Source organism: Camelina sativa, chromosome 4 (assembly GCF_030686135.1).
Source record: "Camelina sativa cultivar CO46 ecotype springtype chromosome 4, ASM3068613v1".
Classification (NCBI taxonomy): Eukaryota; Viridiplantae; Streptophyta; class Magnoliopsida; order Brassicales; family Brassicaceae; genus Camelina; species Camelina sativa.
Window position 1 is genome coordinate 3068676 of NC_141883.1, and position 25202 is coordinate 3093877.

The window sequence follows — 25202 nt, forward strand, 5'->3', positions numbered from 1 at the left end:
GTTGTCATTTAGAAAATTCATTATGACCATAAGAAAAGAAGATGTATCCAACTGGACTATTTTTGTCTTTTATATATTACTTTAGTTGGTGGATTATAGGTGTGGATAATGTGGAAAAATATTACTAACATGTGTAGCTGTTTTAATTAATCATGTCAAAATTGATCAATATTTATCGCCCGATCGACCATAAGAAAATTGTACAAATGGTAGTATATATTTGAGCAGCTAAGGCTACGTACATGTGTAATGGTTTAACTGTTGTGATTCGGGGAGAGTATTAATTCAAACTTAATTTTATTTTCTAAGAAGTATTGATATTTAATTTATTGATTTTAGAGGTTATTGCATTAAACACAATTATATCATACTAGGAAATACTTGTGCTTATCTCGACTCGACCATATGTCTCAGTATAATTATATTTACGCCACAAATCTATATACTGTATTAATTTGATTGGTTTGGTGCATCTTCATGTGCTAGATATGGAGTGGTCCTTGGAATTGTGTTCTAAAATTGTCAGCGATATTCTTTTACTTGTATTACATGTAAAATAGTTCTAAACACCACCTTACCTGTATTAGCTACCCAGGAAAAACTTCATGAAAATATATATATATATATATATACATATATATATAGGGGTGTCAATCGGGCTGGCCCGGCCCGGCCCAGCCCGAAACCCGTAAAGCCCGCATATGTTTGAGTCCGGTCCGGTCCGGACCGAAATATTTGCGAGCCTATATTTCAAAGCCCGAACCCGACCCTAACAGAACTATAGGGCTTTTCGGACTTTTTCGGGCTTATCTTATCGATAAAAAATTCAAACTTATAAGCCTTAAAAAGTAGTGTTTGAAGGTGTACTATAAAACAAATCAATCAAAAATTTAATAACTCATCTATACTCACTACAACCAACTTAATTTAATAGAAAAAGTTTAAAACTAAATAAAATTTTGATACTTTAACCAAATAAACTAATATATAATTCATATAAAACATCATAGATAAAAATTTAAAAAGTATTAAAGATGGTAATTAAGTAAATATGTAAACTAGGATTAGAGTTTACAACTTTATTTACAATAAATTATTAATCAAATATTGCAGTCAAACAAAAATGTTAATAAAAAGGTACAAATATTTTTGTTTAAGGGCTGGCTAAGCCCGAAAAATCCTATTGCCCAAACGGTCTGAGCCCGAAAGGCCAGATTTTTCTGGACATATATATTTAAGCCCGAACCCGGTATTTTTTAGGACCGGACCGGACCAGCCTGCAGGCTTTAGCCCTAATTGACATGCCAATATGTATATATATCAAGAGAGAATGTCAAAATTTTGGAAGGCTACTGTTAGAATCATTGACAATATTTTGGTTGGTGACTTGGTGTATCTCTTGGTTTGAAACTTGATTGGGTACATCTTTTGGTTTTATGAGAATCACTGATTTAATGAACAATGATAAATTAATGACAATTCTTTTCTTTAATAAGTAAAGGATAATAGTACATATATAAAGTATATATTTTGCAGAAGAGGCCACTAAGAAATTGTAACTTTATTCCCAAAAAAATTTCTTCTATATATTAGTTAACAAAATGAGAATATTCTCATTCAATATTGGTGGCTAATTCATCTTACAAAAGAATTTTGACATTTCATCTCTCTTGATACACTTTCATAATCCATTTTACAATTTTATTATAGGCTAAGAAGAACATCATTTTCAATGTAATTTTATTATTATTAAGCACTTTTCTTTTTGTTAGTCATTGTTAAACTTTTCTCCATTCCTAATTAATCCATAGTTTAGAAATAAATTTGAATCAGAAAAAGGTTTCTATACTTGAATACTATTGGTATAGTATATAGATTAATGGAATATTAAGCATTTTATATAAAGATAATATGATAAATGTTGTCTCAGTTTTATATGTTTAATACAGTATATGTTACAAAATCACCAGTCACCACTAAATCTATAGTAATAAAGAAATCAACGAAAACAATTAACAACAAAAATTAAATTAAGCTTGCAACAAGTTAACGACGATCATATCGAGACAACAGAATCTGCAGAAAAATAAAACATCATCAAAACCTATGTTGGGTTAAATTTTGACCAGACCCTTGGGTTAATAATTACCGTTTTGGGTATTAAATTAATATACATAAAAATACCACTTACCGATGTTAAAATAATTATGATTAGTGTGACACAAAAAAAAAAAAAGTATCGAAGTGCCAAACTTCGAATGTATCGTGCACCAACCATACATTCCCAACTAGAGGGCCAGGTCAGCATTAACTCACCTATGTAAGTAACGCAAAATTTTCTATTATTTGTCAATTCCCAACTCTGTTTTCCAATCGTACATTATCAGATAAAAAACATTAACGAATCACAAATAATTTCCAATTTTCTAAAATACTTTTCTAATTCCACCATTATGGTCTCACGATCAAATCACGATTAGTAATTGGCTCGGCTTTTATTTGGACTAGGAATATAATTAAATTGTACCAACTACCAAACAATAAATCAAATAATTAAATTTTTGACAACAACAAAAAAAAAAAAAGTTCAGAAATTACAATGGACCATATACATTTTTTGGAGTTTGGACACTGAGATTTTCAGATTCTTGTCTGTGGTTAAACCTCGGAACCAGAGAGAGATGGTATGGTCTTATTCACTCACTTTCATTAATAATCTCATCTCTCTCTTCTAACTCTCATCTCTCTTCTCCTTTTTCTCTCTTTGAACTTTGAAGCTATCATCTTGGATTGTGTTACAGCTTTGAGGGTAAAAAAACTAGCTTTTGGATTATTCTTCAGAAAATATCATCATGAGATTGCTTCTTGGTCTCTTGTTTCTCTTGGCTTTAGCCACTTCTTCAAGTAAGCTTTCTGTTTTTTTTTTTTTTTTTTTTTTTTTTTTTTTTTTTTTTTTGTCGCATGATATGAAATGGGTTTCTAGAAAAAAAAAACCCTTTTATTAGATCCAAATCATTCTCTGTTCTTGAGATTTTCAAACTGAACCTTCACTTTATCTGTTTCTAGGTGCAACTTACTGTCTATGTAGAGATGGAGTTGGAGAGAAAGATCTTCAAACATCAATAGACTATGCATGTGGAGTTTTGAAAGATTGTACTCCAATTCATGACAAAGGTCCTTGTTACCAACCAAACACCGTCAAGAGTCATTGTGATTGGGCGGTTAATACTTATTTCCAAAGATCCGGTCAAATCCCTGGAAGCTGTAACTTCTCAGGAAGTGCTACCACCAGCTCAAATCCTCCTTCAAGTAATAATAACTAATCTTCCAAATATTACCCAATTTTTGTTGGTTTTGTGAAGTAAAAAAGATTACATATTGATGATTTCCTCTGTTTCTTTAATTTGTTTTTACAGCTGTTGTTACTGGTTGCATCTATCCTTCAAGTCCTGGGTATGTTTTTTTTACTAATAACTTCTATTAAACTCTTAAAATTGGAAAATAATTTTTTTGATTCTTTATTTTTTTCACTTGATAATTAAGAACACTTTAGCACCAACCATTCTCATTTCTCAACAGCTGAAATCGACCAATAAACATCATAAATGTTCTTTTTTTTTCTTGTAACTTTTTCAAGATTTGGTAGAAGAGATGGTTTGGTTAAACTTGTCTAGTTGTCTTTTACATTACGTGACTTAAAAAGTTTGGTGTGTGTTACAAATTACAATGTTTTTGTCTTACACAGAAGTGCAGGGACAACTCTGACGACCGGGACTTCTACAGGAACACAGACGTTTCCGGGAACTCCAGTGTTTGGTCCGACCGGAGGCTTTGATCCTTCGGGAAATAATGGTGCTTCGAGTTTGTTCATTTCAATCCCTCTCACACTCGGTTTCTCCGTCATTGTGTTTCTATAAAAAGGTAGTGATTATGAAGAAAGGGAGGCTGACGTTTTTGATGTATGGATGAGATTTTGCCACGTGTGAATGCAAGTTCTTAGAGAGGCAGACATCCAATTAGGGAGTTGGGCTTTGTTGTTTAGGCTGTTTTTATTTGATGCATGTATGTAAGAAATGCTTTAATGGAATCTTTCTCTAAGTGTTTACATGCATAGTAAAGAGAACATATCAACATAAATAGAGTGCAAACAATATAGGAAGTGGTCTAAAAGATATTGTGACACTGTTCATAAAACAAGAAAAACAATAATTGGCGTTGATTCTACCGTTTAGTTGGAGAGTTTTGACACCAATACTGGTGTTTCTATTGGAGATGGCCTAATGAGTTAGAAAAGACCATTAATAATTCAAAGAAACCAAGGTCGAGACCCGTATAGTTTTGGTGAAGAAGGTCCGACCAAACTGTCACAATTTCAATCAATAAACTTCTAAGAATCATATGTATCTTCAAAGAATTTAGTCGTTATGATAATTTTTTTATAACTACTCTATTTTTGGTATTTTATGGTATATTTTTTATAGTTTTGTATTTTTGATCAATTTTAGGAATACATGGTAAATCTGATTATGAAAAAGCATAAAACACAATATTTTTGAAATTATATATTCAAACTATAATTGAATTGTAAATTCAGTGCAAATATTTAATTGTAGAAATTTTTTATTTTCAAGAACTTTACCAGTATATATAATCAGCTAGAGAAGTTTTAACTCATATATTGTTATCACTATTTAAAATTTCATACTTAAATACTTAAAAAAAAACTTTTTAACAAATTTACGCTGATTCACCGTTAAGCTTTTAAAAGGAAAAGTTTTATCAACGGAGAGGGTGCAGATTCATAATAAGCATATCAAAATTATTGTAAGTCAAGAAACACCATAAATCTAAGTTTCTGAAAAGGTAATTTATGTTTTTCTGGTAACAAGACTTAACACAATCTATATAGTATTTGGTTATAAGATTTCAAAAAAACCTTAATAATGAAATAAAATATAAATTTGAAACAAATTAGGTATATACGTCTTTCTTTATAAGCAATATAGTTTTTTTTTGGTAAGAGGTTGGTAAACTAGTATAACCTTCATCATCATATTTCATATATGTATAAGATATCATAATATAGTAGATATTAACACTATTTTTCTCAGCAATATCACAATATCTCATTATAACGTGTTCTTGAATTTTTGCTTTAAGAGACACTATAAACATAAAACATAATTTAATAAACGGTAACTAAAGAAGAAAATATTTGGTTAAATGTCGAATTAGTATATTTTTAATTTAAACCGCGTGAAAATAATTAAGACCTTTCTAAATAGAGTGATCACCTTTTGTGTTGTATTGCAGATTTGAATCATTAGAAACAAACTTATTATTGGTGCAATGGTGTTGTTTCTTTCTATCTTAAGTCTGAAAAAAAAAGTTTGGAAAAGAATGTAAACCTTAAACCAAATTTTCATTTTAAAATTACAGTATTTCAAACAAAATTAAAGCTGCTAGATATTTATTTATATGCATCTAAATGGTCGTCTTTGCATCCAATTTTTTTAATGTTAGCTTATTAAGTTGCTTAATAAAATAAAACTATGATACTAATATAAAAAAACAAGCTTTTGTTTGATCATATTTAATCCTAATTTACGTATATATATATTAACAAATTTACATTGGTTTACTTTTACTAATAAATTTCCTTTTTTCTTTTTTTTTAAATGCCTAACTAGAGTAAGTTTGATATTAAAAGTAAAGAGTCTAGAATATGATATTAATTAATATATGAAAGTTTAATGAATTATGCAGATTTTACCCTATGATTTAAAAAGATCCGGATCATTGATTGACTCTTCTCCATCCAACGGTTATATATCAATTAAATACACAGAGTTACGGTCTTTCTTCCCACACCTTATAAAAACCGCTTCATAGGAAGAAGAAGACTTCATCTTGGAAAAACCCACTTTCCAAGTATTCCAATTTCCACTGAACAAAAACACTTTTCCCGGTTAACCCAAAAAAATTTCGCCATGGATGGTCAGCAACGGAGAACTGAAATCCCTCGCGCACCACCGGTCGGAGGAGAGCCTGGTGGAGATGTATCTTCTATTTTCATTGCGTTCGGTGTTTTCGCTGCAATCGCCGCCTTGGTATCTTCTCTCCTCTTTTACTCTTTTGATCTGTGTTTAGTGCTTCGATCACGCATCCTAGACTTGAATCGGTTCTCTTAAATGTTTCATCTTTCGATTCTGAGGCAACCCTTTTCGAAATGTGTAAGCTTTGTATCAGAAGTTGACTTTGATGACTTTGTCTTCTTCTCTTCGACCTAGATTTTATCTTGTTCCGTTTTTGATTTTAGATTAGTGTAGTGTAAGGTCACAAGTACACTTTTTTGGGACCTGTTTTAGTGACAACTTAAATGTTTCAATGATCTTGCTTTGGGTTGCTTACGAATTTGACTGTAGACTGTGAACTTACTCATGTTTTTGTTAAAGGTGTTGCTTATGTAATGGATTATAAGGTTATGTTCCCGTCATCGTTGGTGCATCAAGTTCCTGAAGGTCACGTTGGAGCGTATTGGAGAGGTGGTGCTCTTCTAAACATAATCACAGAGCCAGGTACTTATGATTATTTTTTTTTAATCCGTTTTTGTGAGACCCTCGCGGTTTCATTCTTTTGTTAGTTGGAATTAACTTTGTGTTCTTTAGGTTTTCACTTGAAGCTGCCTTTCATTACCAACTATGAGCCTGTTCAAGTTACTCTACAAACAGATCAAGTGAGTCTTATACCCTAAAAAGCTTGGATGTGTTTAGATTGTAGCTTTTTGAACTAATTGATTCTCTGTGTCTTTAGGTGAAGGATATACCATGTGGTACCAAGGGAGGTGTCATGATTACCTTTGAGAAGATAGAAGTAAGACACTTAAAGCTTTCTCTTTCAGCTAGCATCACCATTGCTTAAAATTTTTTGGTCTTAATTACATGTATTGATCTTTATTAGGTTGTTAATCGACTGCGTAAGGATTTTGTCTATGACACTTTGCTCAACTATGGTGTGAACTATGATAACACATGGATATATGACAAGATTCATCATGAGATCAACCAGTTTTGCAGCTCTCATTCACTTCAGCAAGTCTACATTGATATCTTTGACCAGGTGCTTGACTATATTGGAAAGCCATAACCTCTCTCAAATTAGATACCTTTGATATTAACACTGTGTCTGATATCTGGAAAAGTTACGTTGAGTTTCGCTAATTAATCTTATCACAATGTGTTTCAGATTGATGAACGAATGAAAGATGCTCTCCAAGCTGATTGTACACGTTATGCTCCAGGAATTGAGATTCTTAGTGTCCGTGTCACAAAGCCGAAAATTCCAGAGAGTGTAAGGCGAAACTTTGAGCAGATGGAAGAGGAACGCACTAAGGTAAACTCATTTTGAACCTTTGCAATTGAATCTGCACTGGTTTGCTCATATCTTCGATTGTGTTATATAATGGGATCTGGACTCTTTAAAATTGCTTACACACTTGGAATCAATTATTTTGAAGGTCTTGATTGCTATTGAGAAACAAAGAGTTGCTGAGAAAGAGGCAGAGACAAAGAAGATAATGGCCATTAGTGAAGCTGAGAAGAACGCCAATGTAAGCAAGATTCTGATGCAACAAAAGTTGACTGAGAAAGACAGTTCACGGAGAGAAGCAGACATCGAGAATCAGATGTATCTTGACCGTCAAAAGAGTCTCGCAGATGCAGATTACTACCGGTAATAGCCAGTCTTCTGTCCCATTTATTTTCTTATTTAAACAAGCAAACAAAGAACATGTAGAGAATAGATGGGTCTAATGTTGACATTTTTGCTCTGATCACAATGTCCCTAGTGTACTGAGAGAAGCTGAAGCAAACAAGTTGAAGCTCACCCCTGAATTTCTCGAACTCAAATTCATCGATGCCATTGCTCGTAACACCAAAATATTCTTCGGGGACAAGGTTTGACTCGACCCTCTCTCATTTCTGAATACACTTGTCGCATTTCTCATGTTTTATCTCTGTTTCTTGCTGTTCTGAAGAAAGTATATCTCTTAACTGTGCAGGTACCTAACATGGTGTTGGATCAAAGGCTGCTTGGGAACTTCCTCAATCATTCGGCAAAAGACAAAGATGGAAGCTTGGAAATGGCCACTGATACATAGAACAAATGTTTCAGTGCCATCCCTAAAAACAAAACCTTCTTCTTATTATTGCATAACTTAGCTTCTCTTGTGGCTATCCCTTTAGTTGCAACTCAAGTCTCGTAATGACATGTTTTTTTTGGTCTAAACAGCTAGCTAATTCGAGTAATATTTTACACATTTATCAGATTCAAAGCTCCACAAAATACCAAAATGACTTGAGAGATTCTCTGTAAATTTGAGATTCAAGGTCCGAACATATCTGAGCTCTTTTTGGTCTTATTAGGCAGAACTTGCCGATGTGTCTTGAAATCCTTTATTGACATTATCTTTGATATATACACATGTAAAATTTTCCACACAACCATCACAACACACATGCAGACACAGGGAGAGGAAGCGCAGTATATTAGCCAAACATTGTCCAAGAAGATCCGGTTTAGAAAACCGGGAAGGCCTCCAAAGCGGTGGGGTTAACCGGGTAAGAGGCAAAGTCCATAAATATTACAAGAAATGAAAGTACTACTGTGTTCAAGAAGAAGAAGAAGATATGTATGTGGTGGAGAGCAAAGCAGGAGCTATAGGATGTATGATACTTTCGTTGTGTTGTTTGGGAAGTTGGCCTGCGATTTTGACTCTGTTGGAGAGAAGAGGTCGTCTTCCTCAACACACTTTTCTTGATTTCACAACCGCTAATCTCTTGGCCGCAATCGTGATCACTTTTTCGCTCGGTGAGAATGGGAAAAGCACGTTTCGTACACCTGACTTTACCACTCAGCTCCCTCAGGTATGGTCCCTTCTACTTCTTGATATTCTTGATATAAAAGTTAATATAAATTTGATTGGTAATATGAGGAATTTACAGGATAATTGGCCGTCAGTATTGCTTGCAGTCGCAGGCGGTGTGCTTCTTAGCGTTGGGAATTTAGCGACTCAATACGCTTTTGCGTTTGTTGGTTTATCGGTTACTGAAGTTATAACCGCAAGCATCACCGTCGTCATTGGTATGCTTCCTCTTTCACTAATCTTCTTAATATGTCTTATTTATGAAATCTAAACGTTTTATCGTTTTGTGATGAGTCAATCACCTATGTTTCTCTGTTTTCTTGCGTGGCACGGTTGAGTTTTATAGGTACAACGTTGAACTATTTCTTGGACGACAAGATAAACAAAGCAGATATACTTTTCCCTGGTGTAGGTTGCTTCTTGATCGCTGTTTTCCTCGGTGCTGCGGTTCATGCTTCTAATGCAGCAGATGTTAAAGCGAAACTCAAGTCTTTACCTAGCGAGTATAAAGATGGGACACAGTACGATCTTACTAAAGTCTTTTTCCATTGTTGTTCCATGTTAAAAAAAAACATGTTCTGTTTTAACAAAAATCTTTATCTTTTTTCAGAGATTTCTATTCTTCCATTAAAAATGGTGAAGACAACCCTGAAAAAGGTAAAACCTATACAAATTTCAAAGCAAACTTATTAGGAACTCTTGGTGGAGTGGAGGGAGTAGGAGTATTGATCAAAGTTGTGATGTTTTCTTGTATGTTGGGTACAATGAACAGATAAAACTGATGTCGAGTCTCAAGAGAAACAAGCGGGAAAGGCGAAAGCAGGGACGGCAGGGTTCTTTGTAGAGCTAGAGAACAAAAGGGCAATCAAGGTTCTATTACAATGACCAAAGAGAAAAAAAAAACACCCGAAATCCCGAACTCAAAGTTCGAAACTTAATTTTGTAAAGATGATTACATAGCAAAGGAGAGTATATTATTACTATGTGGTGTTTAAAACGTAGTCATTGGCAGGTGTTTGGAAAGAGCATAATGATCGGACTATTCATAACGCTCTTTGAGGGAATCTGCCTTTCTCTATTCTCTCCTGCATTCAATTTGGCAACAAACGATCAATGGAGCACATTGCCAAAAGGCGTACCTAAGCTCGTTGTCTACACGGCCTTTTTCTACTTCTCCGTCGCGGGTTTTCTCATCGCTTTGATTCTTAACCTCATCTTTCTTTACCGGCCTATGGTAGGCTTAGCGAAGCCATCTCTTAAGAAGTATGTAAATAACTCTAAAGGTAGAGGTTGGGCTGTTTTCGCTGGATTCTTGTGTGGGTTTGGTAACGGTTTGCAGTTCATGGGAGGTCAAGCCGCTGGATACGCGGCTGCAGACTCCGTTCAGGTTAGTTTTTGTTTCTTTCCAATTGATTGATCTCAAGTTTGCATTTTGGTTTTGAGTATATGAGCTCTGTTTTTTTTTTTTTTTTTGGTTTAGGCACTTCCTCTTGTGAGCACATTTTGGGGTATAGTTTTGTATCGTAAGTCATCGAAGAGAACCTATGCGGTTTTGGTTAGCATGTTGATCATGTTTGTTGCGGCCGTGGCGATTCTCATGGCATCCTCCGGTCACCGGAAATAATGATGAGCTTTTTGTTAGTTCTATTATAGACACTTGAGCATGTTCAAAACAATTTAGAAATAAGTAACAAATATATCACATGCTTTGTTTATGTTATGAATTTCCTGATAAAAGAAGAGAGAAAAGTTAGGTACTTGTCGTTCTACAATATTAATTTCTCTTGTATTATTATAAATGAAAGTTTTAGACAAGTCAAAAGTATCCACAAGAATGGAATTTTTATATAGTTATATATTTGATTCTTTTATAAAGTTACACATTAAATTTTCCATCAAACTGAGTCAAAAGTTCAGTATCCTCACATTCTCTGAACAAAATATCTAAACACTTGTTGGTATGTGGTGGAAACTTTTCTTGAAATTATTTGGCGAAGGGACATCATCCTCTGTTCTTGCAGAAGTTAGCAAAGGTAGTGTACTTTTCCATATACCTATTTTGGATGGTTCGGTTCTAATTATCTATTACAATCTTAACTTTTCTTGTGATGAAAAAGCTTATGAACATATATATATATATATATATATCTTTTGAGACAGAGCTCCCTATTTTTATGTCACTAAAATTCCAAATTCATAAATGGATTTTCACTTAAAATTAAGAACTTAAAACAGAGGATTAATATTCCATCAACATGACAAAACAATCAAGAGTTTATCTAATTTTAGTTTCCTAAATCCTTGGAACAGTGATTAATGTCTGATGTAAATTCTTAATCTGGTTTTAAGGATCGGATGATTTTGTTACTCTCCAAGCATCTTACTTGTTCTTGCACCAATATGCTTGATCTTTTTCCTAAACAATCATTTTTGCTTGCAGGGCTTATCCATTTTAATCGGTCGTTAAATATGTATCTAGTGGAGAGCAAAGGAGGTGCCATAGCTTGTATGATATTAGCCTTACTATCTCTAGGGACTTGGCCAGCAATTCTTACACTTTTAGAGAGACGTGGTCGTCTTCCTCAACACACTTATCTTGATTACTCCATCACTAATTTGTTGGCTGCTATAATTATAGCTTTCACTTTTGGTCAAATCGGGTCTACAAAACCCGATAGCCCCAACTTCATCACTCAGCTTGCTCAAGTATATACATTAATCATTTGTATATATACATATAGAGAGAGAGGGTTGTGTTTAACTTGTTGAAAAAGAAACAATTTCATTTGTAGGATAATTGGCCATCTGTTATGTTCGCAATGGCGGGTGGGATCGTGCTTAGCCTCGGAAATCTAGCAACTCAATATGCTTGGGCTTTAGTAGGCCTATCGGTTACAGAAGTCATTACATCAAGCATAACTGTAGTCATAGGTTAGATCATGGAGTCATATACATAGTCATACCTCGGTTTGAAAGTGGTTAGGTTACTTTACAATTCTTGTTTTCTAACTTTCAGGCTCAACCTTGAACTATTTCTTGGATGATAAGATCAATAAAGCCGAAATCCTTTTCCCCGGTGTGGCATGTTTCTTGATCGCAGTTTTTCTTGGTTCAGCAGTTCATAGATCCAATGCAAGCGATAACAAGGCCAAGCTAAGACACTTTGAAATGACTAATCAAGAGTAATCAAGATTCAATCTCTCTCACTTTTATTGTCCTAAACAATCTGATTTGTTACTAATACACTACTCTGGTCTCTTCAGAGCTTCAGGTCCATCTACTGAAATAGAGACTAATGTTACTAAAAGAACATCGGAGAAACCCAAAGAAGGGACAGCAAGGTTTCTTATAGAGCTTGAGAACAAAAGAGCCATAAAGGTAGAATTAATATCTATTAATTCAAGAACTTGTTAAATTATTTGTTGTTCTTAAAAATGGCAATGGCAGGTGTTCGGGAAACATAAGATAATCGGGCTAGGGATTACTTTCTTCGCAGGTCTTTGTTTCTCCCTCTTCTCTCCAGCATTTAACTTAGCCACAAATGATCAATGGCACAAGCTGAAACAAGGAGTTCCAAAGCTACTCGTTTACACCGCATTCTTCTACTTCTCTGTTTCTTGCTTTATCATTGCATTGATTCTAAACATTGGATTCCTCTACTACCCTGTTCTTGGTCTTCCAAAATCTTCTTTTAAAGCTTACTTAAGTGACTGGAATGGTCGTTACTGGGCCTTCTTGGCGGGTTTACTCTGCGGTTTTGGAAACGGTCTTCAGTTTATGGGCGGTCAAGCCGCAGGATACGCGGCTGCTGATTCCGTTCAGGTTCAAAAAATCACAATTTGTTTTCCAAAATATATTTTGAGCAAACTTAAGAATCAATCTTTTGTATGGTTTTGACTTTGGAATGTTTTGCATATATTTTTTTGTGTCTCAGGCGCTTCCTCTTGTGAGTACATTTTGGGGAGTGGTATTGTTTGGAGAATACAAAAGATCGTCGCGAAAAACTTATCTACTTCTCTTCAGTATGTTGTTTATGTTTATTTCAGCGGTTGCAGTTCTCATGGCTTCTTCTGGACATAGGAAATAAAAATTCAAATAATTATAAAAATATAAGTACATTAGTTCGTCTATTTTCACTACATGTATATAGTTTAGATATATCATTTGTCATGAGCCTAGATAATATGTAGTTGTTTGTCACCATTATAACCTTTATAACTTTCAATTGTGAGAGAGGCACTTCATGATTTGGGTGTTATTTTTATAAAATAGTACTATATTTTGTTCTAAATAATTGGTTATCAACAAAAAAAAAACGCTTAAATGCATTAATCGCTTTTGGAGATGTATGCTAAGAGAGAGTTATTTTTTGTTGCTAATAATTGCATTAATCCCATTGCATACATAACAAAAGGATAATTATTAACAACAAAAAATATCTCTCTTCGCATACATCTCCCTTAGCCTCGGGAATCTAGCAACTAACAAAAGTATCACTGTAGGTGTAGTCATAGGAGTTATATATGTAGATCATATTCCGCTTGCATCTTGTTTCCTTGAACCCTACAAACAAGCAGAGTTGTCTCTGTCACAGCATCTGGTTCACACTCCATTTCATTTTACAGCTTGACCCTCCAGCCTCAGCCTTCCCAAGAAGATCAAGCAGGCAAGCATATTATATTGTTTCCTAGAGAAAACATACAGTGAACACCGAGAAGTCATAATGTAGTTTGGTTTTGTCGACCCAGTTGAATTCATAGCCTCAAAAAACTTCATTGCCTCCTGGCTATAACAATTAGAACGTATTGTTAAGTTTTATTATAAAGTTACGGTTGTTATTTGGTATCATAATCAATATTAATATCTATAACTATTTTTAAATATAGTCAACAAATTTTTTTTTATCTATAATCAACAACAACAAATTTTGTTTTATCTATGAAGAAAAGAGAGAGTAAAATTCAAGTTATTATTCTATCAAATATGTCAAGAGTGTACGGATAATTTACAAACTCATACCCTTAAAACAGCCAATTCATTATCACGAATCCGCTTAAAACAAGGTTTTAGCCTTTTAGGGGTTCAACTCCGCAAAGAATTCTCAATTTCTTAGGTTTTTTGAAAAATACTTTAATTCTTTCCTAATTTCATATCCGTAATCAGTTTGTGGTACATTTGAAGTTTCCACTGAAATTATCTACAACACACACTCGAGAATACAATTTAAACTCCACGATCTTTAACCGTCTACCACGGTTTGATACATGCATAACATATTATAAATGTTTACAAATGTAATCTATTTCTGAGAAGGATGTTTTTTTGTGTGTGTGTGTTTTTCCTCATATATACATTCATTTTTTTTAATGTTTCTTTATAACTGTTATTTCTAAAAAAACAGAGCAAAGAAAAAAACTAAACCTCAAAACGATTTTTCTCTCTCATCTAAGGCGATTTCTCCAAGAGTCACTTCCGGCGAAACCTCTTTTTTTGTCACTGTCTCCGGCCGGCGCCGGCTTATCTGGCGTCGGTCGGTCATTTACTCTTCGCTTCTAATATTTTTTTTTTTAGATTTAGGTAATTTTAATGGCAAAATAAAAATCACAAATTCTCTTCGATTGCATCTTGATGGTGATAAATATGGCACCATCTCAGACTTGGGTTGCGTCTCAATACACCCAGTTTTAATTGAGAATTTTGGATTCGAGTTTGATAAGCGTTGGATGGGTTGGATTCTGTTGTAATTGGTTTGCTTCTCAACTTCGCGTCCATTGGATGTCGATTCAATTGAATCGTTATTTCCTTCCGTTTGGCAGGTTTATTTCCGGCTTTTGCCGGTGGAATTTCCAGTTTGCAACCGGTGACTGTTCTCCTACTCAATTGTATGGAGGTTTCACTTTGGTTTTTGACCTCGGAATCCATGGAGTAACAACTTTGCCTGAAGGATTTGAGATTCTCAGAGATCGTATTGGAAATCAAGGAATCAATTTCGGAATGGATGATCTTCTTAGGGCTTCACCAGTGGACTATATACAAGTGAACATTCGAACTATGGATTCTCAAATGCGCTACTCGTGGGTTGTTGGTGATGATGTTGTTGTTCCTGTTGTGGAATCAAACACACCACAAGTAGTTACTTTAAGTGCGATGATATATCATGGTTTTTGTGGTTTTTAACCATGATATTAGGAGTCTTTTAGAGTCTTTTGATTTGTTTTGTAGAATGTTTTAGAGTCTTAACAAGTTTTCTAGGATTTTGGCATGAAAGGAGCAAAATGGAGCAATTAGAAAGGATTTTAGAGAAATTCAGCTAAGGAAGAGAACTTGGAGCCGAGGAAGGATGAGAGTGTCGATCGACACTGCCTTAGCATCGATCGACACCATGTTTAGCCGAGAGAGAAGCAAGTTTTGGAAATTTTACAAATTTGCCCCAAAGTTTTCCATATTTGCATCATTAGTCCCTGACGTTTTTTTGAACATATAAATAGTATTATTAGGTTTTGGAAACCCGGAAGTTTTATTCTACCAAGTTTTATTTTCTGTAACCCTGTGAGATTTTGAGAGCTTTTGGGAGAGAGAGATCTGAACTCTTTCGAGAGAAGAATTCATGAACTCCTTTCTTTACTCTTTTAATTTCAATTGCTTATTATTCAGAATTATGTTTTGTTCTTCATTGAATATGTCTGAGTAGTTTGCTTGTTAGGTTCAGGGTTTTTCACAAGGATTTTATGATTTATTAGATCTGTTTATTTAAGATTCATTATCTTTCTAGATCTTCATCATAAATTGTTCTTCATATTAATCCTTGATTGGCCATCTAGAATTAATACTCTAGGAAAATAAATTGATATGATAATATAATTGATTTTCCTGATAAAACCTTTTGATGAGCAAAATTACTTTTTACAAAGAGATTTGATTTAGTAATTTTGTGAACTTATCTAAACCTGTTTTTAAAAACTGATTTTTAACCTATAATTTTACAAAGAGATTTGGATTTTCTGGTTTTAAATTTAGATAATATTTGCAGTGAGAACTGATTTATTTTACAAATGAGTTTAGAGTTCTAGATCTGATTTTTAATTGCTTGAATCCTAATTAATTTATTGATTTGATATTTTATAATTTCCTGAGAAATTCCCTAGACCTAGCTTTTTAATCCCTTGAATTTACAACAGTTTTATCTTAATATTTTGCATTGCTTTTCTTATTTAAATCAATTTGTTTAGCGTAATCATAAAACTCTATAATTTATTGTGTAGTCTTGAGTCCTTGTGGGATTCGACCCCTAAGTACTGTAGTGATCTCTTAATTTGAGAGAGTATCTCTAGGGTTTAATTTGAGCATATCATGCGAGGTGGAAGCCATGTTGTCAACAATTTTCATTACCCACCACCTTATGGTTTGGGTATGCAATTTGGATTTTCGTTACGAGAATTTGCAAGATTAGGGTCAATGACGAGGCTCAAGATGGATTGATGCTTATTATGGATCATTACATGAGAAAGCAAAGTCACTGGTTCTTAAAATGACACTGATACGGACTAATTGGTATTAGATTGTTGATTGTTCAGGGCTATCATCTAAAGCATTGGGTTTTGTAATACGATGTGCAATTTGGTGTTTTTGCAAAGAAAAGTTAGCCATGCACAACTTTCGTATAAGAAGTTCGATTACAGAGGAGGAAAATAACGACTTAAAAAGTTCGTTAGCGAGTAAGGCTTTACAGGAAGCATCGTCAAATTCACTCCTTTGTTTCTATCATCTTCAGTATATGGCGCATATTTTTGCTTATGTAATAATTAGCTTTCGAAGCTTCTGTAATGACTTTGTAAACTTGTTATGATATCAATGAATTTGTTTAGTCGTAAAAAAAAAAAACTGTTATTTCTATTAGAATATTTATTTTAAGGTCTATATATACAATTTTATTGTGATATCAAAAAATTTATATCATAAACTTTGTCCGTAAAAAAGTATAATGCAACCGGAGAAACTTCCGCAAGACGTAGAGGAAGAGATACTCTCTATCATTCCCCCAAAACCTATCGGTCGATTCAAATCTGTTTGCAAACGATGGCACGGTCTTTTGAGCGACAAGAAGTTCATCAAGAAACATTTGGCTCGCGCCCGTCCACACTTTGTCTTGCTTTCTGAATGATCCAAGTTTTGTTCGGTCGAAGTTAATCTCGACGATCCGTCTATAAAAGTGCATAACATACCCTCCGATATTCCCGGTTTCGAACATCAAAACTCCCTTAACAACCTAAGTATTTTATTGAAAGCTTTGATTTTTCGATAGAGAGTCTCAAACCTTATTGTACCTTACCTGGTAAAAATTATATACGCGATACTGTAATTCTCGCGGTTGTTAAGGAAGATCGGTTTTCCTTTTTAGAGCAAGACTGTGAGACAAGGAAAATGGCGATTTGGGTGACAAAAAAAAAGATAAAAAATGGGGATGGGGAGGGTGTGGAGTGGATGAAGTTCATGAATGTGTCAGTTCCTACATGGTCGAGTTTAATAGTGTATGGTTATAAACCAAGTTATTACATGGACGAGAAAATTCACAGTCTCGTGCTGTGTAGCCTTAATGAGAAGCTTAACACTTGCATCTATATTGCAAAGGGAGATAAGTTCCATGAAATTGAAATAAAGGACTTGGTTGGGTATGAAACTCGTCATCATGCATATATTCTAAGTTTGGTCCCAGTTCCTAACGATGATGTTAACCAACATGTCGGGTCATCATACTTTGCACTCCCCAAGGGAACAAAAGCCAACGATGGAGCTGGAGAAAACGAGTGGGACGATGGCTTCTTCGACAGTGTGAAGAAAATAAGTATAGGAAGAAGTCATTTGGGCGTAGTATTCGTCAGATTTGAGTACACGAACGACAACGTTGTTGTAGCCGGAGCTGCTCATGGAGATGATGCTACCTACACTTAAGACGGCGATGTTAGCTTTTAAACCATATATATAGTCTCTCTTTTGCACTAGACCGAAGTAAGCAAAGACACAATGAAACCAACTCGATCCAATTGCTAACCAAAAGACTACTATAATATTCTTTATTATTTTAACTCACAAACTAGATTTTATTATACGGCTTCTTTTGTATAGCTTCTGATCGATGATGAAAACTACATTGAAGCCGTCGAGGGGACCTACGAGAGCCATATTACCTCCCTCAAGTTCTGTTTGCGCAAGTTAGGTACATCGCGCTAGTATGGAAGTCGAAATGAAACACTTTTCGTTCTCGGAGGAGGAGAAAGCTCGAAGATCATCGGCTTTTACGGAAGAAACTCTGATGTCCAGGATGTTAAAGAGAAACTGTAACTCAATTAAAATCCAATTACAAACACCAAATTGAATCTTCGTTCATGAAATGAGAATCCAAAATTTCATGTGATAGAGTTTAGAAGAAAAATCAGCTCTAACAACAATGAAATAACAAACCCTAAGAATTACAGAGAGAATTGAGGAAGAAGATGATTATACTTTCAATATTTTTTTGGTTAGTTCTGCAAATGTCCTTCGCTCCTCCCTTACCATGTGCATCGGTCAAGGACAATTTTTGGTCCTTCAAATATTTTATTCTTATTTTGATAGTTTCTTAAGATTATTATGAGCATTGGTGTAGGATCATCAGCTGAAGTCTCTCTCTTTCTGAAAACTCTGAAGTTCAAAAAGCAACCAAAATAAGTAGACAAAGAAGCAATAGTAGTGCTCACCGGTTAACTAACAAAAGACAAAGATGAATAAAAACAATATGAAAACCTTTCAAGCTTCAGATCCTTCTTCTTTCGAGATGTTCCTGTTTGCCCGAAATTGAGACTCGAAGTAGCTCCTACAAAAGGCTGAAACTTAAGACGACTACAACATGAGCTGCATTGCGACAAGACGCCCAAATTGCCACTAAAACTAGCCACCGCGAGATTCATGTCCTTACAACAACTCTGTGAAATAGAAACAAATTTACACAACACAGCTTATAAATAACATACAGATTATACGATGCAACAAAGAAACATACCTCAGCAAGAACCCTAATCTACAAAATCCAGATATTGAAACACGAAATGAAATTGGCAAAACTATCCCAAAGTAAATGATTATTTTTTCACAGAATTACAACTCTACGAAATCAAATCTAAAATTACACGAAATTAAACTAAAATTTTCCGATCCTAATCACACGGATCCCAACTATCAAGAATGAGAAATCGATCCGAATCTGATGAAAAACAAAAATAAATCGAAACTACACAATCCGCCACCTATCTAAAACGAAATTAAAAGGAAACAATAGATATATCATCAAGGGAAGAAATATGGACTATACCAGAGTCAGATTCTTCTTCTTCGCAGACGAACGAGAGAGAGAAGCACGACGGAAATGGTGATGATTGAAGGAAGCTGCGTAAAGAGAGAGAGTCGGAGAGAAAACAAATGATCTCGATACTTCGATTTTTTTTCCTTCACCCTACCCAAACCTCTCACACGCGGCCACGTGTTATGAAGGACCGAGCAATATACGTCCCTCTTGTAGATACGTTTCTTTGATAATTTATTGATTTACATTTAAATTTGACATTTTAATTAGGAAGGACGGACGAAGGACGGTGCGATGCACATGCTCTTATACGCTTCAGCTCTTTCTCCATCTAACAAACCTTTTCAACCAATAAACTTCTCCCACATGTCCAGCAACTCCTATCCTTCTCACGTGCCACACATGCTACTCTTCTTATCTCTTTTCCTGTATCAAATCCTCCCTCTTTAGAAAACTTTGACCACAAGGTTTATCGGCTTGAAACTCTTGTACAAAGCAGAAGAGTCTCGCTAAGTCTGATCTGTAACCAACTGTAATCATCAGTATAGAACATTGAAACGAAACGTTCAATCTCTTCTTCCACTCCCTTCCCAATTTATATTTAAACATCCAAGAATTTGGAGATAATAATTGCTTCCACTTATAAGGCTTGACACATGTTGACCTCTCTCAAAAGTCAGCCATTACCGAATAGAAATCATAGAAGAGTAGACTCAAAGCTTTTGCCACAACAGGTTGCTGATCCTTAATGACCATAGGCGAATCAAAATCCTTTCACAACGTTAGCAACAGTTTCTTCCCACCAACAGAAGGCTCTTGCTGAACCATTTGCTCTTCTACAGAAATCGCTTGGTCAGGTTGAGGTTTAGCTTCCAAAGAGACTAATAACAGTTCTTCTGCAGGAACTTCATGAACACCCATCACTTCTCGCCATACGAAACTAGGACAAAGAGAAAGCAGAAGAAGTTTTCTCTGCTTCTTGATGCCTCCGATTTGTGTGCAAAGACAACATTCGTTGTGACACTTTAAGTGACTAGTTTCTGCAAGCTTAGAATCCATCTTGAATTTGAACATCCAAGACTTGGGACATTTGTTTTGCTTTTCCATACTCTGCAATCTAATAGAAGAACTGGTTGAATGTTGAAACAACACCTTATTTTTTTGTTGCTTTGTGTCCTCGTTTTCCAGCTTGAATTTAAACTTCCAACACTCATCCCACAATCACCCACTGCTAAGACAAAACTTGTGATGTGTCCTCTTGAAGAACCAACAACATCGTGTGATATCAATTCTGAACTTCTATCATTAGGCAACATTTCAATCAATTTTGGGGCATAACTCGCTTCATGTTGCTTCAACAGTTTACTCACACCATAAGGTTCTTGCTGAACCGGTTGCTTCTTATGCGAAGGTTGAACTTGAATCTCCTTCAGCTTATTAAGCTTATTAAGCTTTACAGCCTTCACATCTCTGACAGAGCCTTGTCGAATGCCCTGAAGAAGGACCTTTTTCTGTCCAAGACGAAACTGCATCACTAACATCTCAAAATCACAAGTTATTGGCCCCAATGTCTCCAACCACTGCTTACCTAATACCATATCACACCCACTTAAGGGAATTACCATAAGATCAGTCTGAAATTGTTTACCTCTAAATTTCCATTGAAACTTATCAATTTTAGCATCAACCTTCAACATTCTCCCATCAATTACTGAAACTCGAGCCATACTTTCAGGTTTTAAAACACAGTTAAACTGCTCAGCTACCTTAGGATCCATGAAGTTATGTGTAGAACTTGAATCAATGAGTATATACAATACTTGCTTCCCATAAGAACCCTTCACTCTCATTGTTTGGTAGTCATAGACTCCTGAAATTGCATTAACCGAAATATGAGCTATAACTCCGGTTTCTTCCGAGGCTACCTTCTCCACCTGAACTTCTTCTGATTCAGCACAAGCTTTTTTGTGAGGCTGAGCTATAGCATCTTTAGGTTTCTCCAAAGTAGGAACAAGAACCTTTTTTATGAACAAGCTCTGGTTTGAATGATAAAACCCCTTTATACTGAATGCTACTTTCACTCCTCCTTCTAACGCCTGAACAATTGTTAAAATCCATCAAAGAAGTCTCTGCAGCTTTTCCTGAAACATTTGAAGGCTGAACTCTAATTTGATAATCATCAACCCCTTTTCTGCTAATCACTCTCGTCGGATAAGCGAACTCATATAATCTTCCAATCGAGAAACATTGTTGAATGGTTTGAGGTTGGAACATCCTAACGTTCATTTGAGTATCAGTTCTCAGTCCCTCCAAGTAAACACTAACCAAATACACTTCAGGGAGATTCACACGAGACTTAATCCGCTCAAATTTTTCATGATAATCCTCAATTCCTTCTGTTTCCTGCAACTGTTTCAGCTCTGCTATAGCATCCATAAGCTTATAATAGTATCCTTGCAACAACACTTTGTAAAGCCCCCAATTACACCTAACAACTGATTGTGAAATTGATTGGTGACAAGAAGCAGCCATAGCATCTAAATGCATTGAAGCAAGAGTAGCTTTGAGTTCATCCAGAGTATTATCAATTAAGAAGAACTGTTTGATCTGGAATAGCCAATCCTTGATTCTATCACCATTAAATCTGAGGGACTAATTTCTCCAAACGTGTAGCATCAAAATAATTGTTCGATGACGTACCAGGTCCAGCAGTGCTAGTTTAATGATTCTTGATCGGATTTGTAGTTACAAGCCGTGAGAATCGTCCGACGTTGTGAGCTCCAATCGATTCTTCTGTATTGCTAAACACCAATCCAAACCATTCTGATCGAGTCTCCGTCAAAGCTTCACGAACCACCGTCTGATATTGTTTCGCCGCCATTGAAATGAATCCGAGGATGACACAGCTCTGATACCTTTGTTAAAGAGAAACTGTAACTCAATTAAAATCCATTTACAAACACCAAATTGAATCGTCGTTCATGAAACGAGAATCCAAAATTTCATGTGATAGAGCTTAGAAGTAGAATCAGCTCTAACAACAATGAAATAACAAACCCTAAGAATTACATAAAGAACTGGGGAAGAAGATGATTACACTTTCAATATTTTTCTGGTTAGTTCTGCAAATATTCTTCGCTTCTCCCTTATACGCTTCAGCTCTTTCTCCATCTAACAAACCTTTTCAACCAATAAACTTCTCCCACGTGTCCAGCAACTTCTCTCCTTCTCATGTGCCACACGTGCTACTCTTGTTATCTCTTTTCCTGTATCACATGACCTCACCGCTCTCGGTGTCCACTTTTCGGTTTTCACATCTCCACCTCCGTCAAAATTATACCAATGAAGGTAAGAATTTTTTTAATAATGCACACAAATTAATGAAGAACCTATTTATATCTTATAATAATAATTTGGGCGGTTTACAAAGTTAGTATATGTCTAATGAATGTAGGTTTTGGAGTTGATATATATATATATATATATATGCATATATATATAATTAGTCTCCATTTGATCAAATGTAGTCATGATATGTTCATGAATGATGAATTCGTAAAATAACACATGTTTTCATGTAGTTTTATTTTCTTCGGTTTGTGTTTATTCTTTCTTAGAGATTTAATGCCAGTCAGATATATAGTGCCACAAAAGAGGTTCTAGAATTCAAGAATTGTTATGTATGATTAGTGGATGCCCATTAGAGGCTCATTAGAAGTCCATTAGGTTAAAATCTAATGCTTGTTTACCAAGTTGTATTCCCTATATATACTCTATTATGTCTAATGAATGGGACAAGCTTTCCCCTCAGATCTATTCTTTAACACGTATCAGCATGAGTCTCTAACCCTAACAAGAAAAAAAAAGAAAAAAACCCTAGCCGCCGAGTTGAGTAGCAGCCGTCACCGCCTCGGACGTCTCTCGTGTTTTGTCTCTTCAGATCTCGCACGTTTCTCATATCTTGTCTCTGAATAATGATGAATGATGAGGATATATGCTTGGTGGATAGCGCAACAAGCCACACCATTTTTAAGCATAAGAGATATTTTTCTCATCTTATTATGAAAGAGGCCAGTGTGAGCACTATTTCGGGTAATGCAAATATAATTGAAGGCTGTGGAAGAGCATGTGTGTTATTGACTATGGGAACGCAACTTGAAATAGTTGATGCGTTATACTCTCCCAAGTCTAAGAGAAATCTCTTGAGTTTTGATGATATCCGGAAAAATGGATATCATGTTGAGACTATGAATGAAGGAAATGATGAATACCTTCAGATCATAAGCATTACCCGTGGCTCTAAGAAAATTGTAGAGAAATTACCCACATTCTCTACTGGTTTGTATTGTACTAAGATTAGTACAATTGAGGCAAATGCTATAGTAAACCAAAAGTTTACCGAAAGTCTCAATGTATGGCACAAGCGGTTAGACCATCCCGGTTCGGTAATGATGCGAAAGATAATAATGAATTCGTGTGGACATTCAATACAGAACCAGAGGGTTCTCCCTAATGATTTCTCATGTGCTGCCTGTTCGCAAGGAAAGCTAATCATAAGGCCTTCACCAGCCAAGATAAATTCTGAATCGATAAATTTTCTGGAACGGATACAAGGCAATATTTGTTGGCCGATTCACCCACCGTGTGGAACCTTTAAATATTTTATGGTTCTAATTGACGCATCGACTAGATGGTCATATGTATCTTTGTTATCAACCCGCAACTTGGCGTTTGCGAGGTTACTTGCTCAATTCATTCGATCAAGAGCACATTTTCCAGATTTTCCTTTATAGACAATTTGTCTTGATAATGCTGGCGAATTCACGTCGCATGTTTTTAATGATTATTGTATGTCCATTGGGATAGATGTTGAACATCCTGTAGCACATGTTCATACACAAAATGGTTTAGCTGAATCATTGATCAAGCGCCTCCAATTGATTGCTAGACCATTACCCATGAAATCAAAACTCCCAATTTCTGCTTGGGGACATGCTATTTTGCATGCGGCAGAATTAATTCGCATCAGGCCAACGAGTAATCATAAATACTCCCCCTCACAGTTGCTTTTGGGTCATGAACCAAATATTTCCCATCTTAAAGTTTTTGGCTGTGCTGTATATGTTCCAATTGCTCCACCACAACGATCTAAGATGGGACCTCAAAGGAGGTTAGGGATATATGTTGGATATGACTCTCCATCGATAATCAAATATTTAGAGCCATCCACGGTTGATTTGTTTAAGGCCCGTTTTGCAGATTGTCATTTCAATGAATCTGTATATCCAACATTGGGGGGAGAAACTAATAAGCTGGTAAAAGAAATTCGTTGGAATGAATTATCATTATCTTATCATGATCCTCAGACTAGAGAATGTGAATCATAAGTCTAAAAGATAATTCATTTACATAGCTTAGCAAATCAGTTGCCAGACTCTTTCGCTGACCCAAATAGAGTGACTAAGTCACATATTCCAGCTGTTAATGCTCCAGTTAGAATTGATGTCCAAGAAGGACTGAATCAAGCTGATACTGAGTCTAAGGCACATTTAAAATGTGGTAGACCAATTGGTTCCAAAGATAAGCATCCTCGGAAAAGGAAAGGAGCAGAAATTGGCAATAATGTTACCGAGGATGTAAAGAATTCTGAAGGATTCTTAGAAGAGACATTAGACATGACAAGGAAGGAAATTCAGGTACCTGATAATGATGAGATCTCAATTAATCATGTCATGTCTGGGATAACATGGAACCGAAAGCAAATCGACGTCGATTATAATTTTGCATGCAATGTAGCACTTGATGTTATTGATGACAATGAGGATCATGAACCAAAGTCTATTGTAGAGTGTACACTACGAAATGATTGGCCAAAATGGAAAGAGTCAATAGACGCTGAATTGAAATCACTCTCTAAACGAGAAGTGATTGGACCGGTAGTCC

At 35.3% G+C, this 25202-nt stretch overlaps 5 protein-coding genes and 1 pseudogene across 12 annotated transcripts; 5 read left to right on the forward strand and 1 right to left on the reverse strand.

The window, feature by feature from the left end:
- The first annotated feature begins 2348 nt into the window (after positions 1-2348).
- LOC104779673 (PLASMODESMATA CALLOSE-BINDING PROTEIN 1) lies at positions 2349-4098 on the forward strand. Of its 2 annotated transcripts, none has more exons than XM_010504064.3 (5): positions 2349-2684; positions 2778-2904; positions 3067-3309; positions 3417-3453; positions 3746-4098. In XM_010504064.3, exons 2-5 carry the CDS (start codon positions 2853-2855, stop codon positions 3915-3917), a joined length of 504 nt encoding a protein of 167 aa, XP_010502366.1. In that variant the 5' UTR covers positions 2349-2684; positions 2778-2852; the 3' UTR covers positions 3918-4098. The 2 variants fall into 2 exon arrangements, with proteins under 2 accessions (XP_010502366.1, XP_087365935.1); XM_087509809.1 differs by having other exon boundaries at positions 2376-2684; positions 2802-2904.
- Positions 4099-5854: 1756 nt separating this feature from the next.
- Positions 5855-8324, forward strand: LOC104779676 (uncharacterized). 2 transcript variants are annotated; one of them, XM_087509810.1, is made up of 9 exons: positions 5855-6110; positions 6482-6578; positions 6669-6736; positions 6814-6873; positions 6961-7119; positions 7246-7392; positions 7517-7731; positions 7847-7955; positions 8060-8324. In XM_087509810.1, the coding sequence occupies exons 1-9, from the start codon at positions 5991-5993 to the stop codon at positions 8156-8158; spliced, it is 1074 nt and encodes a 357-aa protein (XP_087365936.1). In that variant the 5' UTR covers positions 5855-5990; the 3' UTR covers positions 8159-8324. The 2 variants fall into 2 exon arrangements, with proteins under 2 accessions (XP_087365936.1, XP_087365937.1); XM_087509811.1 differs by having other exon boundaries at positions 5908-6110; positions 6456-6578.
- Positions 8325-8670: 346 nt separating this feature from the next.
- LOC104779675 (ureide permease 4-like) lies at positions 8671-10745 on the forward strand. 5 transcript variants are annotated; one of them, XM_019244497.2, is made up of 7 exons: positions 8671-8924; positions 9003-9141; positions 9270-9444; positions 9534-9580; positions 9696-9793; positions 9936-10310; positions 10404-10745. In XM_019244497.2, exons 1-7 carry the CDS (start codon positions 8688-8690, stop codon positions 10545-10547), a joined length of 1215 nt encoding a protein of 404 aa, XP_019100042.1. In that variant the 5' UTR covers positions 8671-8687; the 3' UTR covers positions 10548-10745. The 5 variants fall into 5 exon arrangements, 3 of the variants coding, with proteins under 3 accessions (XP_019100042.1, XP_019100043.1, XP_019100041.1); XR_015596468.1 differs by having other exon boundaries at positions 8688-8924; positions 9696-9848; XM_019244498.2 differs by having other exon boundaries at positions 8688-8924; positions 9336-9444.
- Positions 10746-10747: 2 nt separating this feature from the next.
- LOC104779674 (ureide permease 2) lies at positions 10748-13214 on the forward strand. Of its 2 annotated transcripts, none has more exons than XR_015596469.1 (7): positions 10748-10956; positions 11364-11629; positions 11716-11854; positions 11940-12105; positions 12187-12301; positions 12420-12745; positions 12858-13214. XR_015596469.1 is itself a non-coding variant. In XM_010504066.3 (7 exons), exons 1-7 carry the CDS (start codon positions 10884-10886, stop codon positions 13008-13010), a joined length of 1287 nt encoding a protein of 428 aa, XP_010502368.1. In that variant the 5' UTR covers positions 10748-10883; the 3' UTR covers positions 13011-13214. The 2 variants fall into 2 exon arrangements, 1 of the variants encoding a protein (XP_010502368.1); XM_010504066.3 differs by having other exon boundaries at positions 12371-12745.
- Positions 13215-14563: 1349 nt separating this feature from the next.
- On the forward strand, positions 14564-17872 carry LOC104783497 (jacalin-related lectin 38 pseudogene; annotated as a pseudogene).
- On the reverse strand, positions 17393-21376 carry LOC104774431 (uncharacterized). The gene is made up of 5 exons (XM_087509812.1): positions 19269-21376; positions 18704-18882; positions 18425-18601; positions 18109-18256; positions 17393-17862 (listed from the first exon to the last, which is right to left on the reverse strand). Exon 1 carries the CDS (start codon positions 21107-21109, stop codon positions 20285-20287), a length of 825 nt encoding a protein of 274 aa, XP_087365938.1. The 5' UTR covers positions 21110-21376; the 3' UTR covers positions 17393-17862; positions 18109-18256; positions 18425-18601; positions 18704-18882; positions 19269-20284.
- Between the last annotated feature and the right edge of the window lie 3826 nt (positions 21377-25202).

What these genes read in the sequence shown, in the direction of transcription:
- LOC104779673 (XM_010504064.3), top strand. Translation starts at nt 2,853, where the DNA reads ATGAGATTGCTTCTTGGTCTCTTGTTTCTCTTGGCTTTAGCCACTTCT. An exon ending in GGCTTTAGCCACTTCTTCAA is followed by an intron (nt 2,905 to 3,066) that starts GTAAGCTTTCTG and finishes ATCTGTTTCTAG; the next exon opens with GTGCAACTTACTGTCTATGT. An exon ending in ATCTATCCTTCAAGTCCTGG is followed by an intron (nt 3,454 to 3,745) that starts GTATGTTTTTTT and finishes TGTCTTACACAG; the next exon opens with AAGTGCAGGGACAACTCTGA.
- LOC104779676 (XM_087509810.1), top strand. Translation starts at nt 5,991, where the DNA reads ATGGATGGTCAGCAACGGAGAACTGAAATCCCTCGCGCACCACCGGTC. An exon ending in ACATTGATATCTTTGACCAG is followed by an intron (nt 7,120 to 7,245) that starts GTGCTTGACTAT and finishes AATGTGTTTCAG; the next exon opens with ATTGATGAACGAATGAAAGA. An exon ending in GCAGATGCAGATTACTACCG is followed by an intron (nt 7,732 to 7,846) that starts GTAATAGCCAGT and finishes CAATGTCCCTAG; the next exon opens with TGTACTGAGAGAAGCTGAAG.
- LOC104779675 (XM_019244496.2), top strand. Translation starts at nt 8,688, where the DNA reads ATGTATGTGGTGGAGAGCAAAGCAGGAGCTATAGGATGTATGATACTT. An exon ending in AAGCATCACCGTCGTCATTG is followed by an intron (nt 9,142 to 9,269) that starts GTATGCTTCCTC and finishes TGAGTTTTATAG; the next exon opens with GTACAACGTTGAACTATTTC. An exon ending in GAGTATAAAGATGGGACACA is followed by an intron (nt 9,445 to 9,533) that starts GTACGATCTTAC and finishes ATCTTTTTTCAG; the next exon opens with AGATTTCTATTCTTCCATTA.
- LOC104779674 (XM_010504066.3), top strand. Translation starts at nt 10,884, where the DNA reads ATGTGGTGGAAACTTTTCTTGAAATTATTTGGCGAAGGGACATCATCC. An exon ending in TCTTGCAGAAGTTAGCAAAG is followed by an intron (nt 10,957 to 11,363) that starts GTAGTGTACTTT and finishes TTTTGCTTGCAG; the next exon opens with GGCTTATCCATTTTAATCGG. An exon ending in CGGCTGCTGATTCCGTTCAG is followed by an intron (nt 12,746 to 12,857) that starts GTTCAAAAAATC and finishes TTTGTGTCTCAG; the next exon opens with GCGCTTCCTCTTGTGAGTAC.
- LOC104774431 (XM_087509812.1), bottom strand. Translation starts at nt 21,109, where the DNA reads ATGAGAGTGAAGGGTTCTTATGGGAAGCAAGTATTGTATATACTCATT.